At 36.3% G+C, this 21265-nt stretch overlaps 1 protein-coding gene across 9 annotated transcripts in view; it reads right to left on the bottom strand.

Annotated features, from left to right (window-relative positions):
• Positions 1 to 21265, bottom strand: part of GULP1 (GULP PTB domain containing engulfment adaptor 1) — a 330664-nt gene that overhangs the window by 33312 nt on the left and 276087 nt on the right. For all 9 annotated transcript variants that reach the window (XM_017865398.1, XM_017865405.1, XM_017865402.1 and 6 more), the window contains 2 exons: positions 1061 to 1177; positions 290 to 382 (listed from right to left, as the gene is read on the bottom strand). In XM_017865398.1, the coding sequence (XP_017720887.1) occupies positions 290 to 382; positions 1061 to 1177 (210 nt within the window). The remainder of the gene's footprint in view (positions 1 to 289; positions 383 to 1060; positions 1178 to 21265) is intronic.

Below are 21265 nucleotides of genomic sequence, written 5' to 3'. Positions count from 1 at the left end.
AAAAAAAAAAAAAAAAAAAAAAAAAAAAAAAGACTAAGTCGAAGGTTGAATTACGTTAGAAAACCCAGAGGAAAACAGCAACATAGAAAACAACTCTGATTTGAACTAACTAGGTAATTTTAAGTTTTAAATTAAACTGCTTAGCAGCCTTCATCTCTATGCATGTTTATTTTGAAATTACTGATCCCAAAGTATTATATGAAATATTGCAGAACTAGTGATACAGAGATGTTTCATCACCACAAAATCTTGTTTCTAAGGAAAACATACACATATTCAATATACTCACTGGAGATGTTGATACTTGAGTTACTCTTAGTTGGTTTTCCAAATCTTGTACTTTATTTTTAAGTTCCATATTTTCTGTTTCTAAGTCTTGGATCTAAAAGAAAATGATTATTGAATAACTTTCTGTTTTTTTTTTTCTTGGAATATACCGGCTACAGTTATGAGTAGGAATTTATATTATGCAATACCTTAATGTACTTTGTTGTGCATGGGGGAAAACTGTTTGATAAAGTTTGGGAAATGTTGGAGGATTTCAGATCATTGAAAGACTTAAATTTATAATATGTTTGTATGTGTGTGCAAATTTTATGTTCCTAATATCTCAACATTGTGTTTTCTTGTTGGACTGTGCAAACTATACCCATAATCTTGGAATATAACCACAAGACAGTGAAACTTGCTTATGATGATTTTGAAGAGTGGAGAAAGGCATAATTTAATTACCAAGGAATCTGATCTGCATGAAAAACCACTTACCCAGCATCTGCTGCTTCTGCTGCTCTGATCCCCATGAGAAGCATCAGGAAGTGAAGCAAAGTCACATGAGAACACTAAGTTCTTGTGGGAATTCAATATAAAATAGTTAAAAAAAAAAAAAAAAAAGCTATGCAGGGGATCAGGAATGAAAAATTATGGGAACATAGTGAAAGGAGTTCCAATCAGTCAGTGTGGGGGAAATTTAATGGCAGGTCTTCTAAATTTGTTTGATGATATGCAAGTTTCCCTGTACTTACATCACACAAATGTAAAACAACAAGCTTAGTTTACTCACTCTTTTTTGTAACCCTGCGATCTGTTTTCTTGTTTCAACATCTTTTCCTCCTGATTCTAGAAATTTCCTGTATGCCAGGTCAAATGCTTGGCCAATTGTTAAAGTGATCTCTTCAGCCTGTGTAAAAATCAAACAATGATGTGCATTTTAATAATATGTCAAACTTTTTTTGAATCGAGAAAACAACATTCATATAAGCACTTACTGCAAAACATTCACAAGAGGTACTTCAAAAGGGCAACAGTTTGTAGTAGAGATGTAGTAAATGAGCAAGGTAGTATGCTAACATAATAACTCAATGCCTACCCAGGCACAGCATTGAAAAAACAAGCACACTTGGGGTGGGCATTACTGAACAGCTGTTGAAGTGAGAAAGTTGGAAGCAAGAGTTCTTTCTGTCAAAATTCTCATCTCTTTTATTGTATTATTTTTTCCTACCAGTTTTTCTCTCTTTCTCAAATATTTAGTGCCTATTAAATGAAAGCAGAGTGCCAAATGCAGTTTCTCTTCTTGCTTAGCTACTTATTTCCTTTTCCTTGTGAGGTGGGTTTGTTAAACCCTAAGCAGGTAACTGAATGAGGCTGGCCAGGTGGTGTCTCTGGAAAACTTGAGGTATGCCCTCTAAATGGCACACCTGCTACTGGGTCCCAGTTAACTGTTGCCTGGTGGAAGTGAGCAATTCCAATCTGAAACTATCAGATCTTATGTATACAAGATGAGGTCAGAAATCTGAAGTTTTATATGAGAGCTCCCAATTTTAAGCGATGGTAAACAGTTTGTATTTTGGTAAAACACAATGCCAGTGATCAAAATATATATATATATATCATCTGAATTTGGGCTTGTAAACAACTTACAATCTCAGATCTATTGATTAGAAACTGCCACAAATATATCTTATGTCCACCAGCTCATTTCTTCTCCATTCATATCTCCACTGAATTTATAATGTCTTGCACATAGTAAAGACTTATATTAAATAGAGATTTATTTACTTAATCAACATTATAAAGACTTTTGGTAAAGGCCTCAGTCAGATTTAATGTTGTCACAATTATGCTATAAGACCTTCAGATAACAAGAAGACTGCTAGTAATATATATTGAAAATGCTATGCTTTAACTTTACTACAAATCCTAATAATTTATTATCTGCTGTGATCAACATAAAATGAAAACATGCTTTGTTAATCAGCTTCTATCATTTAATGGAATTTTTATAGTTCATTATTTAAGGAGGGCTTTAGACAAAAAATATGGTATTTAACCTAGTTAACTAAAAAGTGCAAAATATGTACATAATATTTTAAAGGAATACTGTTTTACGAAAGGAAAGAAAAAAAGACAGGAAAGTAAACGACAATGAGCTATAATAAAAACTACTAAATAAATGAAAATGACAGATACCAATGTATGCATGTTCAATGACTTAAACTAATTGGTCGTGTTAGATATTAAGATTATTTGTAACATTAAAAAGTGGTAGAAGTGGTTTGGATAGATTGTGGGATTATGAATAATTTGTTTTCTGTTTCTAATTTCAAATCTTTGGGTAATAGGTTTCTATTTATTTTACGATAAAAAGACTTTTTTCTTCTTTTTAAAAATTTCTTCTAAAAAAACATGGGATACATGTGCAGAACGTGCAGGTTAGTTACACAGGTATACATGTGCCATGGTGGTTTGCTGCACCTATTGACCCATCCTCCAAGTTCCCTCCCCTTACCTCCTACCCCCTAATGGGCCCTGGTGTGTGTTGTTCCCCTCTCTGTGTCTATGTGTTCTCATTGTTCAACTCCCACTTCTGAGTGTTCGGTGTTCGGTTTTCTGTTCCTGTGTTAGTTTGCTGAGGATGACAGCTTCCAGCTTCATCCATGTCCCTGCAAAGGACATGATCTCATTCCTTTTTATGGCTGCATAGTATTTCATGGGATATGGGATATATGTACCACCTTTTCTTAATCCAGTCTATCACTGATGGGCATTTGGGTTGGTTCCAAGTCTTTGCTATTGGAAATAGTGCTGCAATAAACATACGTGTGCATTTGTCTTTATAGTAGACTGATTTGTATTCCTTTGGGTATATACCCAGTAATGAGATTTCTGGGTCAAATGGTAGTTCTAGTTCTAGATCCTTGAGGAATTGCCACCCTGTCTTCCACAATGATTGAACTAATTTACATTCCCACCAACAGTGTAAAAGTGTTTCTATTTCTCCACAGGCTTGCCAGCATCTATTGTTTCCTGACTTTTTAATAATCACCATTCTGACTGGTGTGAGATGGTATCTCATTGTGGTTTTGATTTACATTTTTCTGATGATCAGTGATGTTGAGTTTTCTTTTCATATGCTTGTTGGTCACATAAATGTCTTCTTTTGAGAAGTGTCTCTTCATATCCTTTGCCCACTTTGTGATGAGGTTGTTTTTTTCTTATAAATATGTTAAAGTTCCTTGTAAATTCTAGATATTAGACCTTTGTCAGATGAGTAGATTTTTAATTATAGGTTGTTTCCCTTCTAAATTATGATTTTGATGTATCCTTCTTGTTTTCTTTTCTTTTTTTTTTTGAGATGTTGTCTCACTCAGCCACCCAGGCTAGAGTGCAGTGGCGCGATCTCGGGTCAGACTGCAACCTCCACCCTCTGGGTTCAAGAAATTCTCCTGTCTCAGCCTCCTGAGTTGCTGGGACGTGCCACCACACCCAGCTAATTTTTGTATTTTTAGTAGAGGCGGGGTTTCACTATGTTGGCCAGGCTGGTCTCGAACTCCTGTCCACAGGTGATCCACCCGCCTTGGCCTCCCAAAGTGTCAATGTATCCTTTTAACGAGACATTATGTTATCTTCAAACAATCAATTTGTACATTATAAAGAATCATTTAAATGGTAACATTGTTGATTCGTCATTAATGACATTTGGCCTCCTCTTATTTATTTATTTATATTAATAACTTTAAAAAACCATGTTCACATTTTATAATAACATCCTTATTAGGCACTTAGCTGTCTAGTAAATATTCTGCATATATTATTTTACTTGATTCTCATTATGGCTCTGTAGTAAGGATTATTATTACCCCACAATACATATGATGAAACTGCAATTTTGTGAAGTTATATAACTTGCCTAAAGCTAGTGAGTGGAGAAAATAAAATTTAAATCCAGATTTCTGACTCTCCAACCATCACATTTTTGGGGGTAGGGGGTAAAATTTATATACAATGAAATGCACAGATCATAATAAATTTATAAATCATATAAGATACATAATCCCCAACTTATTAAAAATAAATAATATTTCTAGCCTGCCAGAATGTCTCTTATGCCTACTTTCAGTCAAATCCCATCTATTATGGGTGACCATTCTCCAATTTTTATCATTATAAATCAGCTTTGCCTGTCCTTGATATCTATAAAAACAGACTATATAATATGTATTCTTTTGTGTCTGTATTCTTCTGTTAACTTAAAGTTGTTGAGTTTCATACGTGTTGTACATATCAACAACACATTGGTTTTGTTGCTGATTAGCATGTGCTGCTGATATACCACAAGTGATTTATCCATTGTACTACTGATGGACATTCATGGTTTTGTCAGTTCTTAGTTATTAGACATGAAAACTACCACAAACATTCTTCTAAGATCTTTTTGTAGACATATGTTTTCTTGTGTCTTAGTAAATACCTAGAATGTAATTGTTAAATCATAGGAGGTCTACCTTTAACATTATAAGAAACTGTGCAACTGTTTTCCAAAGTAATATCATTTTGAATTTCCACCAGCAGTAAGAGACTTTTCGTTATGTCACATTCTCAGAAACAACAGATATTGACAGTCTTTTTCATTTGAGACAATATACTGGATGAGTGATGCTATATTAATGTGTTTTAAATTTATATTTCCCTGTTGAATAATAATATTAGCCCAGTTTCATGTGTTCATTGCCTTTTTTATGCTCTCTTTAATAAACTAACTTCCTGTAGAAGTCTACTGCCCACTTTTATTAGGTGTTTTGTCTTTTATTAGTGACTTTTAGGAGTTTTTTATATAGTCTGGATACAGATCCTTTTCAGATACATGTATTGGGAAAATAGCCACTTGCTTTTTCAGTTTGCTGATAGTGTTTATAGATTAACAGACAATGTTTTATTTTTGATAAAGTCCATTGTATTCTTTTTTTGTTCATGTGTAGTGCTTTTGGGGTCATTTCTAGGAAATCACTATTCATCCAAAGTTCATAATGACATTCTATGTTTTTTAATGAAAGTTACATACAAGATTATAAAAGCTTCTACTTTTATGTCTATGATCCATCTCAACTAGTTTTATGTACCATAAGTAGAAGATAATTTTCATAATTTTTTTCCATATATTTAGCTAGTTATTTCAACACCATTTGTCAAAAAGACTTCCTTTTTTCCATTGAATTTTTTTGTCACATTTGTGGAAAAAAAAATTAACCATGTATGTATGGATATTTTTAAACTCTGCAATACAGTTCATTTATTACTTATTATTACATTAATACCACCCTGACTTGATAAGAGTTTAAGGTAAGTTCTGACATCAGGTGTGCTTCCCCAGATTTTGGGCTTCTCTCTCAAAATTAATTTGTTTTCACTCTAGGTCATTTATATACCTTATTAGAAGTAACTTTGCAATTTTTACTAAGAATCCCATTGTGATTTTAATCAGAATTGTATTGAAACCATGGATCGATAAATTTGGTAGAATTGACCACAATTAAACTGAGCCTTTCAATCCATAAATATGGTATCTTTCTTCTATTACTTTAGGTCTTTTTTACTTACATCAATACTTTGAAGATTTCAGTATGGAGTCCTTGCATATTTTTAAAATTCTCATTATTTCATGTTTCCTGATGCTAGAGTAAATACATTTTCTTTCTTTCTTTTGCTAGTAGACAGGCATAATTTAATTTTGTACATTGACTTGTAAGCTTTGTTTTTGCTAAATTTGTTTCATAAATCTAGTGGTTGTAGGTTCTCAGCAATTTTTATGTAAAAAAGTTGATATTATATCTGTGAAAAAAGACAATTTTTTCCTATTTCTTTCCCATCTTTGTGCCCTTCCTCCCCATCTATTCACTAGCTAAGACACCTAATACCACGTTAAATAGGTAGTAAGAATGGACATCCTTACATTGTTCCCAGTCTTAGAAGGAAAACATTCAATAATTCACCATTGATTATGATGTTACCTGTAGAACTTTTGAAGTTTTTATCAGAAAAAAAAAGTCTCTTCTATTCCTAGCGTGTTATAAATTTAGCAGCAATGCGTTGAATTTTGTCCAGTGGCTTTTCTGTATTTGCTGAAATTATGGTGTTATTATTCTGCTAAGATGTTGTATTATGTTGATTGACTTCTCATATGTTAAACCAAACTTGAATTCCTGGGATAAACCTCACCTGGTAATAATGTATTATCTCTTTTATATTTTATATATTGCTGGACTTGATTTGGAATTATTATGTAAACGAGTGTTAAGTCTATATCATAAGAAACACTGGAATATAATTTTCATTTTTTGTAAGGTCTTTGTTATGTTTTCAATCAGGGAAACACTGGCTTCATAAAATGATTAGAAGTGTTACTTTATTCTCTTAATTCTGAAAAGGTTTATGTATAACTGGTATTTTAAAAGAAATGTTTTACAAATTTTAATATTGAAAACTATCTGGCCTTGGTATCTTCAACTTGTCAAAAAAAGTTTTGTCACAATATTTGGACCAAAGTATTTAATCCAAATATGTGGGCAAATATCTAGTTCCAAAGTCTTTTTTAAAAAATAAATATAAAGTTTACATTTATAAATAAATATATTTAATTAATTTCATATTCATTTTATATATTCTAGATTTCTATTTCTTCTCCGTGTCAATTTGGTAAATTGAGTTTCAAGATATTCATCAATTTTATATTATTTACCAAATTTACTGGTATAATAGTTATATAATATTTATCTTTGTATCCTTATAAAGAATATAGGATCTGCAGCCACTATTTCTAGTATTGGCAATTTGTGTTTTCTGTCACTTTTGTCCTTGATGAAACTTTTTAGAGATTGTTAATTTCATTCTTAATGAAGAACGAATTTTTGGCCTTGTTAATTTTCTTTATTGTTTGTTCAATTTCAATGTCATTGATTCCATTCTAGCATTTCATAACCTTCTACTTTAATTTTGGTTTGTTTTTCTTGTTTTCATTTAACTTTATAATGTCAGGACTAAAATGATTAATTTTAACTTTTTTATATTTTCTTATATAAAGATTGAAAGCTATGAATTTGCCTCTCAGCAGCTTTATCTTTTAAAAATGTTGATACATTGTATTTTACAATTAAGGAATAATTTAATTCCCCTGTAATTTTTCTTTTAGCTAGAGTTACATAAAGGATATTTTAATTGTAAATATTTGTACAAAATATTTAACTTTAAATATGTGGGCCAAATATTTAGTTCCATATATTTGTAATTAGACAATATATGCTGTGATATTTTCCATTTTCAAACTTATTGAGTCCCCTAATATGGCCCAGCATATAGTGTACCTCTGTAAACATTCCATGTGCATTCAAAAGGGAAGTACACTCTGTTGCTTGGGATAGGATTCTATTCATGCTGTTAAAGTAGTGGATGATATTGGGGGTTGTTTTTGGGGGGGTACCTTTATTGATTTCTTTTCTACTTGTTCTGTCAATTGCTGAGAAAAGCATTAAAATGTACAACTATAATTGTAGATTTGCCTTTTTGCCAAATAAAACTGCCAGATTTTCTGTTTCATTTTTTAAGAAACTAATGTCATTTCATAAATAAATCTTGGCACTTTAATCACATTTTGAATATATAATCCAAGACCAAACACTGAAATTCAACAGAAAAGTGACAGGAAACACCAAAAGCAAGGAAGGAAGAAGAAGACAGGCAGCCTGTTTGGTTGAGATCAGCTAGGAGCCAGGAGTGACTTCCCGTACATGGGAAAAGAGTGAGTGAGAGACTTCCAGCAGCCCTCATCCCCATCATGGAATCATGCAATCCTGGCAAAGGGACAGCCCCTCAACCCTCCCAACTCCTGAAACTAAAATATGGAGCTGTTGGTAGACCATGTGATAGAACTGCTCCCATAAGGGAGCTTGCACTAGGTCCCACAACATTTCTGAGACCTAAGCAGCTACAGCAAGATGCCAGTTTGAATCCTAGCCCTAAGTAGATTGCACACTGTCCTGGGGCCCAGAAGTGCTGAGGCTGAGGCATTAGGGAAACTTGGGCTGTTGCTGCTGGGACTAGGACATGACCTGGGAATAAGTTCCCATGGATGGGGCTGAGAAACAAGCAAGGCATTGGCTGTAGCTGCCGGATAGAACACAAGTGCCACGGAGACTGAGAATGGGATGTGAGTGGGGTGCAAGTTGCCACTGAAACTTAGTCACAAGCTGAGTAGGGGCTCCTGTAGCTGGGGCTGAGGTACAACCTAGGAAAGGACTACCACTGCCAGGGCTGAAGGCAAGTGCAACAGGACTGGGCCATGAGAAGGATGCACATTCCCCACACCCCAGCCCAAGATGTGACTACCAAGGCCAATGCCAACTTCTGCAATGCTGGGGCTTCAGCGTGGCTACTACTGCCCCTCACTCATGCATTCTGCCAGGGACCTGAGAATTGTCCTGCCCCTGCCCACTACAGCTAGCGACTACTGTCACCACTGGGGGATCTGAGCACAAGCCTGCCCAGCACAGACTCCAGGACTTAGCCCAGGGTCCTGTGGATTACCCAACGCAATCCACCACATTGGGCACTTGAGTGCACCTCCCAGAGGCATGAGGTTGGTCCTAAACTCTAAACTCCTGGATGCTACTACCTTAACTCGCACCTGAGGGCCTGAAGACTGGCTCACCCAGCCCATCATAGCCACTGCCAACATCAACATACAGTACCCAGGATGCAGATAATTTTCCTGTCACTGATACTACCATAACCCATACCACAGTGCCTGCTTAGGGGACCAAGAACTTGTCCACCTGCTCAGTCCACTGTGGCCACGACTGGCATCCAAGCAAGCCAGCTAGAGGCCCAAGAATTGGTCCACTGGTAACCATCAATACCACTGCCTGTATATATCAGCCTAGAGAATAAAGATAGGTATGATCAGCCCACTGTTGCCACGACTGGGGCTTAAACAGTGATATGCTTAACATTCCAGTCCCCAGCACAAATTCACCACAACCTCCCCTAATATCTGCACACTAACCTTCCAAGGAAATGGCAGCTCTCACTAATGCTGTTTATAGCTGATATGGTTTGGACCTCTGTCTCCATGAAATCTCATATCAAATTGTAATCTCCAGTACTGGAGGTGGGACCTGGTGGGAGGTGATTGGATCATGGGGGTGAATTTCTCATAAATGGTTTAGCACCATCTGTTTGGTGCTGTTCTCATAATAGTGAGTAGGTTCTCATGAGATCTGGTCACTTAAAAGTATGCAGCACCTCCTCACTACCTTCCATCCTGCTCTTGCCATGTAAGCCATGCCTGCACCTGCTTTGCCTTCTGTCATGATGGTAAGTTTCTTGAGGCATCAACAGAAGCTGTGTAGAGGCCAGCACCATGCTTCCTGTACAGCCTGTAGAACTGTGAACCAATTAAACTTCTCTCTTTATAAATTACCCCATCTTAGGTATATTTTTATAGCAATGTGAGAACATACTAATACAGAAAACTGGTACTGAAGACTGGGGCATTGCTATAAAACTACCTGAACATGTGGAAGTGACTTTGGAACTGGGTAACAGGCTGAGGTTGGAAGACTTTAAAGGGCTCAGAAGATGGGAAAATGAAGGAAAGTTTGGAATTTTCTAGAGACTGGTTAAATGGTTGTGACCAAAATGTAGATAGTGATGTAGACATTGAAGTCCAACCTGAGGAGGTCTCAGATATAAATGAAGAACTTATTGGGAACTGGAGGTAAGGTCACTTTTGTTACGCCTTAGCAAATAACTTAGCTGCATTGTGCCCCTGCCTAGGTGGAACTTTCAATTTGAGAATGATGATTTAGGGTATCTGGAGGAAGACATTTCTAAGCAACAAAGCATTCAAGGTTTGACTTGGCTGCTTCTAACAAGCTACACTCATATGCATAAGCAAAGAAATTACCTAAAGTCGGAACTTATGTTTAAAGGGAAAGTAGAGCATAAAAGTTTAGAAAATTTGCAGCCTGGCTATATTAGTCCATTTTCATGCTGCTGATAAAGACATACCCAGAATCATGGCAGGAAGCAAAAGGCTCTTTTTACGTGGCAGTGGCCAGATAAAAGGAGGAAGACGCAACGGTGAAAACCCCTGATAAAACTATCAGATCTCATGAGACTTATTCACTACCATGAGAACAGTATGCGGGAAACTGCCCCGATGATTTAAATTATCTCCACCAGGTTCCTCCCACAACATGTGGCAATTATGGGAGCTGCAATTCAAGATGAGATTTGGGTGGGGACACGGAGTCAAACCATATCATTCTACCCCTGGCCTCTCCAAATCTCATGTCCTCACATTTCAAAACTAATCATGCCTTTCCAACAGTCCCCCAAAGCCTTAACTCATTTAAGCATTAACCCAAAAGTCCATAGTTCAAAGTCTCATCTGAGACAATACTAGTCCCTTCTGCCTATGAGCCTGTAAAATCAAAAGCAAGTGGGCCTCTTCTCACAGCTCCCCTAGGCAGTGCCCCAGTGGGGACTCTGTATGGGTGCTCTGACCCCACATTTCCCCTCCACACTGCCCTAGCAAAGGTTCTCCATGAGTGCCCCACCCCTGTGGCATAATTCTGCCTGGGCATCCAGGTGTTTCCATACATCTTCTGAAATCTAGGTAGAGGTTCTCAAACCCCAATTATTGACTTCTGTGCACTTGCAGGCTCAACACTACATGGAAGCCAAGGCTTGGGACTTGCACTCTCTGAAGCCATAGCCTGAGCTCTACCCTTGCCCCTTTTTAGCCATGGCTGAAGTAACTTGGATGCAGGGCACCAACTCCCTAGGGTGCACACAGCACAGGGACCCTGGGCCTGGCCCAGGAAACCATTTTCTCCTAGGTCTCAGGGCCTGTGATGGGAGGGATTGCTGTGAAGACCTCTGACATGCCCTGGAGACATTTTTCCATTGTCTTGGGGATTAACATTTGGCGCCTCATTACCTATGCAAATTTCTGTAGCAGCTTGAATATCTCCTCAAAAAATGGGTTTTTCTTTTCTATCACATTGTCAGGTTGCAAATTTTCTGAACTTTTATGCTCTGCTTTCCTTATAAAACTGAATGCCTTTAACAGCACCCAGGTCACTTCTTGAATGCTTTGATGCTTAGAAATTTCTTCCGCCAGATATCCTAAATTATCTCTCTCAAGTTCAAACTTCTGCAAATCTTGAATGCAGAAGCAACATACTGCCATTCTCTTTGCTAAAACATAACAAGAGTCACCTCTGCTTCAGTTTCCAATAAGTTCTTCATCTCCATCTGAGACCACCTCAACCTGGACCTTATTGTCCATATCACATTCAGGCTTTTGGTCAAACAAGTCTCCAGGAAGTTCTAAACTTTCCCAAATTTCCCTGTCTTCTTCTGCACCCTCCAAACTGTTGCAACCTCTGCCTGTTACCCAGTTCCAAAGCTGCTTCCGCATTTTTGGATATCTTTTCAGCAACACCGCACTCTACTGGTACCAATTTACTGTATTAGTCTGTTTTCATGCTGCTGAAAATGACATACCTGAGACTGGGAAGAAAAAGAGGTTTAATTGGACTTACAGTTCCCCATGGCTGTGGAGGTCTCAGAATCATGGCAGGGGGCAAAAAGCACTTCTTACATGGCAGCGGCAAGAGAAAACGAGAAAGATGCAAAAGCAGAAACTCCTAATAAGACCATCAGATTTCATGAGACTTATTCACTACCATGAGAATAGTATGGGGGAAACTGTACCCATGATTCAAATTATCTCCCACTGGGTCCCGTCTACAACATATAGGTATTATGGGAGTACAATTCAAGATGAGATTTAGGTGGGGACACAGCCAAACCACATCACTGGCCATGTGGTAGAAAAGAGGAGCCCATTTTCAGGGGAGGAATTCAAGCAAGCTGCAGAAATTTTCACAAGTGAAAAGGAGCCAAGCACTAACAGACAAGACAATGGGGGAAAGGACTTAAGGTAATTTCAGAGACCTCTGTGGCATAACCTCCTATTGCAGGCTTCCTAAGAGGGAAGAACAGTTTCACGGGCCAGGGCCAAGTCCCCACTGCCCTCCACAGTCTCACAACACTATTCCCTGTTTCCCAGACACTCCAGTTCCAACTATGGCTCAAAGAGGCTCAGGTAAAAAGCACAGGTTACTGCTTCAGAGGGTACAAGTCATAAGCTTTGGCAGTTTCCATGTGGTGTTAAGCCTGTAGATGCACAGAGTGTAAGAGGTGAGCCTTGCTGCAAGATTGGAGCCCTCATTAGACACCCCACACAGACTCCCCATTGGGGAACTGCCAAGTGGAGCTGTGAGAAAAGGGCCACCATCTTTCAGACCCCAGAATGGTGGATGCACTGAGAGTTTGCACCCTGTGCTTGAAAAGTCACAAGAACTTAACACCAGCACATGATAGTAGCCATTAGGGCTGAACCCCGCAAAGCCACAGGGGCAGAGTTGCCCAAGACCTTGGGAGCCCACCTCTCAAACCAGTAGGCCCTGCATATGGGATATGGAGTCAAAGAAGATTCTTTTGGAGCTTCAAGATGTAATGACTGCCCTGCTGGATTTTGGGATTGCATGAGACCTGTATCTCCTTTCCTTGGCCAATTTCTCCCTTTTGGAATGGGAATGTTTACCCAGTACTTGTACTCCCATTGTATGTTGGAATTAATTAACTTGCTTTTGATTTTGCAGGCTCATAAGTGAACGGGACTTCCCTTGTCTCAGATGAGATTTTAGACTTTGGACTTTTGGGTTAATGCCGAAACAAGTTAATACTTTGGGGACTGTTGGAAAGGTATGATTGTATTTTGCAGTATGAGAAGGATATGAGATTTGGGGGGCCAGATGCAGAAAGATATGGTTTGGATCTCTGTCCCTACTAAATCTCATGTCAAACTGTAATCTCCATTGTTGGGAGATGGGGCCTGGTGGTAGGTGATTGCAACGTGGTGGTAGATTTTTAATGAGTGGTTTAGCAACATCCGCATGGTGCTGTTCTCACCATAGTGAGTGAGTTCTCATGAGATCTGGTCATTTAAAAATGTGTAGCATCTTCCCCGCCAACCCTCCTGCTACTGCTCCTGCCGTGGAAGCCATGCCTGCTCACGCTTCACATTCTGCCATGATTGTAAGTTTCCTGAGGCTTCCCCAAAAGCTAAGCAGATGCCAGCAGACTATTACACAGTCTCAGGTATTCCTTTATAGCAATGTGAGAATAGAGTAATATAAGAGCAAAATAAATCATTTAGAGATTACATTGCTGTATACAACCAAAATCAAAGTCAAAGTGCCCTACTCAAGCAACAGCATAGATTCATTTTCAGGAAAATTTCCTCCCCACAAAAGTAAATTCAAAACAGGAAGAAGTGACTTTTATACAAATGTGCAGATATAAACATAAGGACACAGGAAACATAAAAATCAAGGAAATTTGACACCTTGAAAGAAACATAATAATTCTCCAGTAAATTAAGATCTCCAGTAGATCTTAATAAAAAAGAAATTCTCAAAATCCCAGACAAAGAATTGAAGATACTGATTTGAAAGAAGCTCAGTGAGATACAAGAGAAACCTGAAAAACAATAAAAGAAATCAGAAAACAAATCAGTATATGAATGAGAAAAATACCAAAGAGATAGATATATTTTAGAAGAACAAAAGAGAAATTCTAGAACTTAAGAACTCATTGAGGAGAAACACAATGATAACTTGACAATAGACTAGATCAAGTGGAAGAAAAAAAAGTCTCAAATCCACAGATCTTTTGAAATAATTCAGACAGACAAATATAAAGATAAAAATAATAGAAAAGAATGAGGAAAGCCTTCATGCCATTTGTGACACCTTAAAGTTACTGAAAATACAAATTATCAGTGTCCCCAAGGGTGAAGAAAGCACAAAGGGATTAGAAAACCCATTTCATGAAATAGATGAAACCTTTCTTTTCTTTTTCTTTTTTTTTTGAGATGGAGTATCGTTCTGTTGCCCAGGATGGGGTGCAGTGGTTCAATCTTAGCTCACCGCAACCTCTGTCTCCCGAGTTCAAGCAATTCTTCTGCCTCAGCCTCCCAAGTAGCTGGGATTACAGGTGCATGCAACTGTGCCTGGCTAGTTTTTGTACTTTTAGTAGAGATGGGGTTTCACCATATTGACCAGACTGGTCTCAAACTCCTGACCTCATTATCCACCTTCCTTGGCCTTCCAAAGTGCTGAGATTACAATTGTGAGCCACCACACCCAGCCTAGATGAAATCTCTTTAAGTCTAGCAGGAGATATAAATATCCACTTACTGAAAGATCAATGATCGCCAAGCAGATACAAAGCAAAAATGCAGTCACTATGGCACATTATACTCAGACTATCTAAAGTCAAAGATAAAGACTTCTAAAAACAGCAAGAGGAAAGCGTCTAGTCACCTATAAAGGAAATCATATCAGCCTAACAGTGAATTGCTCAGCAAAAACATTACAGACTAGAAGAGAATGGGCTAAAATATTCAAAGTGCTAAACGAAAAAAAAAAAGAACATGATATCCAGCAATATTCTCCTTTCTAAATGAAGAAGAAATAAAGTCTTTCTCAGACAAGTAAATACTGAGGGAATTTGTTACAACTAGACTGGTCTTATATGAATTGCTCAATGAAGTCTTAAACCTGGAAACAAATGGACAAGTTTTACCATCAGGAAAACACATGAAAGTATAAAACTCATTGGTAAAGAAATAACACAAAGGAAAAAGATAAAAGACTCAAAGTGTACCACTACAGACATCTACCAAAACAACAAAGATGAACAATAACAGAAGAAAGTCATATATAAAACAACCAGAAAACAATTAACAATATGACAGGAACAAAGCCTTACCTAGCAATAATAACACTGACTGTAAATGGATTAAGTTTTCTACATAAATATACAGTATGAATGAATTGATGTTTAAAATGATCCAAATATATGCTCCCTTCTAGAAACTCACCTTACCAGTATAGGCACATATAGACTAAAAGTAAAGAGACAGAAAAAGATATTCTACACAGATGAAAACCAAAAGCAAGCAGAAATAGCTATACCTAGATAAAATAGGCTTTAAGCCAAAAACAGTTCTAAAAAGATGGAAAAGGTCATTATATAATGATAAAGGAATACATCCAGTGAGAGGATATAACAATTCTAAAAAAATCTAAATATATATGCACCCAATATTGGAGCACAAAGATCCATAAAGTAAATATTTCTAGATCTAAAGAGAGAGATAGACTGCAATACAATAATAGTGGGGGAGTCCAAAATCCCATTGTCAGTACTAGATAGATCATCTAGACAGACAACGAAACCCCCCAAATTTAAACTGTACTATGGACCAAATTGACCTAATACACATTTATAGAATATTCTATCCAAAAACTGCAGAAGATTCTTTTCATTAGCACATAGAACATTTCCCAGTATAGCCCATATATTAGGCCATAAAACAAGCCTCAACAAATAAAAAAATGATAATAATTTCTACTATTCCCTCAGACCACAATGGAATAAAAATAAATCAATACTAACAAGAACTTTGGAAAATATACAAATACATAAAAATTAAACAACATGCTCCTGAATGACCATTGGGTTGACAAAGAAATTCAGATGGAAATAAAAAAAATTCTTGAAACAAATGAAAATGGAAACAAACTAAAACCTGTGAGATACAGTAAAAGCAGTACGAAGAGGAATGTTTATAGCAATAAAATCCTGTATCAAAAAATTCCTGTAGAAAGATAACACGTTAACAACTTAACAACACATCTTAAGGAACTAGAAAAGTCAGAACAAACCAACCCAAAATTAACATTATAAAATAAATTAAAAAGATCAGAGCAGAACTAAATGAAATAGAGACTAAAAAACTACACAAGATCAAAGAAACAAAAAATTGGTTCTTTGAAATAAGTAAAATTGAGAAATCATTAAGTAGGCTAACCAGGAACAGAAAAGATCCGAATAAACTAAATTAGAACGAAAAAGGAAATTTAACAACTGACCACAGAAATACAAAGATCACCAAAGACTGCTATAAACAACTACATGCTGACAAACTGAACAATCTGAACAATCTAGAGTAAATGTGTAAGTTCCTGGAAATATGCAACCTAACAAAAGTGAATCAGGAAGAAATAAAAAACCTGGACAGGCCAATATGAGTAGCAATATTGAATCAGTAATAAAATCTGTCTCAACAAAGAAAAGCTCAGGACCAGATGGATTCACAACAAAATTCTACCAAATATACAAAGAACTAATACCAATCCTGAAACTATTCCAAAACATTGAAGAACAGGGTTCTTCTTAACTCATTCTATAAGGCCAAGATCACCTTGATAACAAAACCAGAGAAGGGTACAACAACAAAAACAAAAACAAAACTACTGGTCAATATTACTGATGAACATAGAAACAAAATCCTCAACAGAATGCTAGCTAACTCAATTCAACAGCACACAAAAATATAATACACCATGATTAAGTGGGATTTATACCAGAGATGCATGGATGGTTCAACATATACAAATCAATAAAGGTGGTAACTGAAATTAATGGAATGAAGGACAAAAAATAATCATCTCAATAGGCACAGAAAAGAATTTGATAAAGTTCAACATTCCTTCTTGATAAAAATCTCTCAACAAACTAGGCATAGAAGAAACATACCGTGAAATAACAAACCCACACCTAATGTCACACTGAAGGAGGAAATGTTGAAAGCCTGTCCTCTAAGAACTGGAACAAGACAAGAATGCCTACCTTCATCACTCCTATTCAACACAGTACTGGAAGTCTACCCAGGGCAATCAAACATAAGAAAGAAATAAAAGGCATCCAAGTTGGAAAAGACGAAGTCAAATTAACCCAGTTTGCTGATATGATCTTATATCTAGAAAAACCTAATTGCTCCATAAAAAAATTCTTAGATTTGATATATGAATTTAGTAAGATGGAGGATACAAAATTAAGGTACAAAAATCAGGAGCATTTCTGTACACCAATGATGTAGCTGAGAAGGAAATCAAGACAGCAATCTCAGTTACAACAGTGCAATATGTATACACATGCATATATATAGAGAGAGAGATAAATACATATACATATATATATAGGAATAAATATATATGAATAAATTTAACCAAGGAGGTAAAAGTTCTCTATAAGGAGAGCTACAAAACACTCATAAAAGAAACAATGACACAAATAGAAAAATATCCTACATTCATGGATCCTAAGAAATAGTATCATTTAAATGACTCTACCATCCAAAGCAACCTGCAGACTCAATGCAATGCCTATCAAAATACTGACATCATTCGTCACAGAATAAGAAATGGCAAGCTTAAAGCAATTCTGAGCAAAAAGAGACAAGCTGGAGGCATCACATTACCTGACTTCAAAATATACTACAGGGTAGCAGTAACCAAAGCAGTATGGTATTGGTATAAAAACAGACACAGACTAATGGAATAGAATAAAGAACTCAGAAATAAAACCACATATTTACAGTCAACTGAGCTTTGACAAAGCCAAAAAGAACTTACACTAGAGAAAGAACATCCTCTTCAATTAATGGTTCTGGGAAAATTGAATAGCCACATGGAGAATGAAACTGGACCACTCTCTCTCACAACATACAAAAATCAACTCAAAGTGGCCTAAAAATGTAAACGTAATATCTGGAACTGTAAAAATATTAAAAGAAAATCTAAGGAAAACTACTGAACATTGGACTAGGCAGAGAATTTATGACTAAGATCTCAAAAGTACTGGCAACACAAACAAAAATAGACAAATGGTACTTAATTACACTAAAAAGTATCTGCACAGAAAAATTAACAATCAACAGAATGAAGAAACAACTTCTGAACTGGAGAAAATATTTTCAGATTATTCATCTGACAGAGGACTAACTTCCAGATCATATAAGGAACTCAAACAACTTAGGGGAAAAAAAAATGTCCCCATTTAAAAAAAAAAAAAAGTGCATGAATAGACATTTCCCACAGGAAGACACACCTTCAGTCAACAAGTATATTAAAATATGCTCAATATCATAATCATTACGGAATGCAAATCAAAATCACAATGTTATCATCTTACCCTAGTCAGAATGGCTATTATCAAAAAGACAAAAGATAACAGAGGTTAGCGAGGATGCGGAGAAAAAGGAACTTTTATGCACTGTTGGTGGAAATGTAAACTACTAAAGCTACTATGGAAAACACTATGAAGATTTCAAAAAAAAAAAAAAAAAAAACCCTGAAAATATATTTATCGTTTGTTCCAGCAGCTCCACTACTGGGTATCCACCCAAAGGAAAAGAAATCAATATATCAAAGGGATTCCTGCAGTCAGATGTTTATTTCAGCACTACTCACAATAGCAAACACATGGCATCAACCTAAATGTCTGCCAGTGGATAAATGGATAAAGAAAATGTGTTGTATACATGCACAATGAAACATTGTTTGGCCATAAAAGTAATGATATCATATCATTCGAAGCAACATGGATGGAACTGGAGGTCATTATTTTAAGTGAAATAAGCAAGGCACAAAAAGACAAATATTGCGTGTTCTTATTTACATGTGAAAGTAAAGTATTTGATCACATGGAGGTACAGAGTACAAAGATGGATAACAGAGCCTGAGAAGAGTAAGTGGGAAAAGGAGGATGAAGAGAAGTGGGTTAATGGGTACAAACATACAGTTAGAGAGAAGGAATAAATTCAATGTTTGGTAGTAGAGTAAGGTGACTATAGTTAATATAAATGTGTTGTACTCAGGTGATGTCCTCCCTAAATGCCTTGACTTGATCACTGCGCATTATATCCATGTAAAAAAGTTTCACATTTACTCCGTAAGTTTGTTCAAATAAAAGAAAGTTTGTCTTACAAAATCACATACAAAAGAACCTCAGACAATTAACTGAAAAATTAGTTTTCCAGTGTATAGCTGGTCACTCCTGCTGGCTGTCATAATAAGCCAATTCTTCGGAGTTTTTAAACTCAGGGACTTGGTATGTAGATTATAGTATTTCATGAAACGGAAACATGAAAACTAGTATTGGAGGCAAAAACTCAGCAACAATAAGCTTCCAGATCCTAATTTTAAACTAATTACATTAAGTTGGATGGCTAATCTAAGAAAATCAGCTCTCCCTCAATCATGTAACGAAATATAAAAAACAACCATTTTTAATTTTAACAAATGTGATTCAAAAATTATTAATACAAGGCAAATGTGAAATATACCTATAATAAGAATATGTAGTAAACACATTCTCCCAAACAGATCTTGTAAAAAGACTGGATGCAATGATTCCTTTTAGTACTAATAATGTATGATTCTTTTGACAATGAACCCTTTTTACAGAGAATTAATTAAGATGTAAAAATGAAGTTTTAAACTTTGCCTTATTTTACAGTTCCTTTCACATCATTAAAAAACGTGTGGCCGGGCGCGGTGGCTCAAGCCTGTAATCTCAGCACTTTGGGAGGCCGAGACGGGCGGATCACGAGGTCAGGAGATCGAGACCATCCTGGCTAACCCGGTGAAACCCCGTCTCTACTAAAAAATACAAAAAATTAGCCGGGCGAGGTGGCGGTCGCCTGTAGTCCCAGCTACTCGGGAGGCTGAGGCAGGAGAATGGCGTGAACCCGGGAGGCGGAGTTTGCAGTGAGCTGAGATCCGGCCACAGCACTCCAGCCTGGGCGGCAGAGCGAGACTCCGTCTCAAAAAAAAAAAAAAATGTATGTGTGATAATTTGATTGGATAATTTGGGCTACTCTTTGAATCATATTAAAAGTAGCATTCATCAAATAAGGTATATTTATTAACATTTGGAAATGAAATTGTGAAATATGAAGAAAATCAAAATAATGGTTAAATAGTTGACAGCAGTTGTATTTAATTTATAATAAAAATCAGCCATATCACAATAAATTCTCTGTTCTAGTTGTATTTTTGTAATTTAATAAGATGACTGTAGTAGTTGCATAAATATCAAATGTAAATAATACAACATGATAATACCAATAAAGTGAACTCCTGTTTTGTAGTATGCTAAGGCAGGCCTTCCTCTAAGTTCAAATTCTGTTTCTATCTAGCTTGTCACTCTGGGAAAGAAACTAATTCTTTTTGGCCTACATTTACTTAAAATAAGATAAAAGGTTTGGTCCAAATAGGCCATACTTTATTTTCAGATATTTAAAGTAAACTTTATTTTCAGATAATTTAGATTTATATTCAGCTGTAAGAAATAATATAGAGAGACCTTGTGTATCCTTTGTCTAGGTTATTCTAATGATAATATATTGCAAAACTATAGTACCACTCACAACCAGGATATTAATAATATAGTCAAAATACAGAATAATTTGATTACGACAAGAATCCTTCATCTTGCTGTTTTATAAGCACATCCTCTTCCAGCCTGCCCTCACCATTGCCTTAACCTCTGGAAAACACTAATTTTTCTCCATTTCTATAATTTTGCTATTTTAAGAATATTATAGAAATGGAATCATAGAGTACACAGGCTTTTGAGATAGACTTTTTGCATTCCCTAATCTCTGGAGAGTCATCCACATTGTTGTGTGTCTAATAGTTCATGCCTTTTAATTGCTGAGTAATGTTCCTTCACCCATTTTCTGGATGGCTTGTAGTTTTGGGCTATTACGAATAAGCTTCTATACATATTTGTGTATAGGATTTTGTGTGAACATTTTAAGTTTTGATTTCTCTGGGATAAATGTCCAAGTATTTCACAGGACAGCTGCATGTTTAGTTTCTTATAAAACTGCCAAACTGTTTTTCCTGAATGGCCATACCATTTTATATCTCCATCAGCTATGTGTGAGTGATGTACTTTTTCCCCATTCTTACCAGCATTTGGTGTTTTCATTGTAGCCCTTCTG

The sequence above is a fragment of the Rhinopithecus bieti genome, unplaced genomic scaffold (assembly GCF_001698545.2).
Source record: "Rhinopithecus bieti isolate Rb0 unplaced genomic scaffold, ASM169854v2 scaffold_2827, whole genome shotgun sequence".
NCBI lineage: Eukaryota > Metazoa > Chordata > Mammalia > Primates > Cercopithecidae > Rhinopithecus > Rhinopithecus bieti.
Note: the sequence above shows the minus strand (reverse complement) of the source record. Positions and strands in the feature narration are given on the sequence as shown.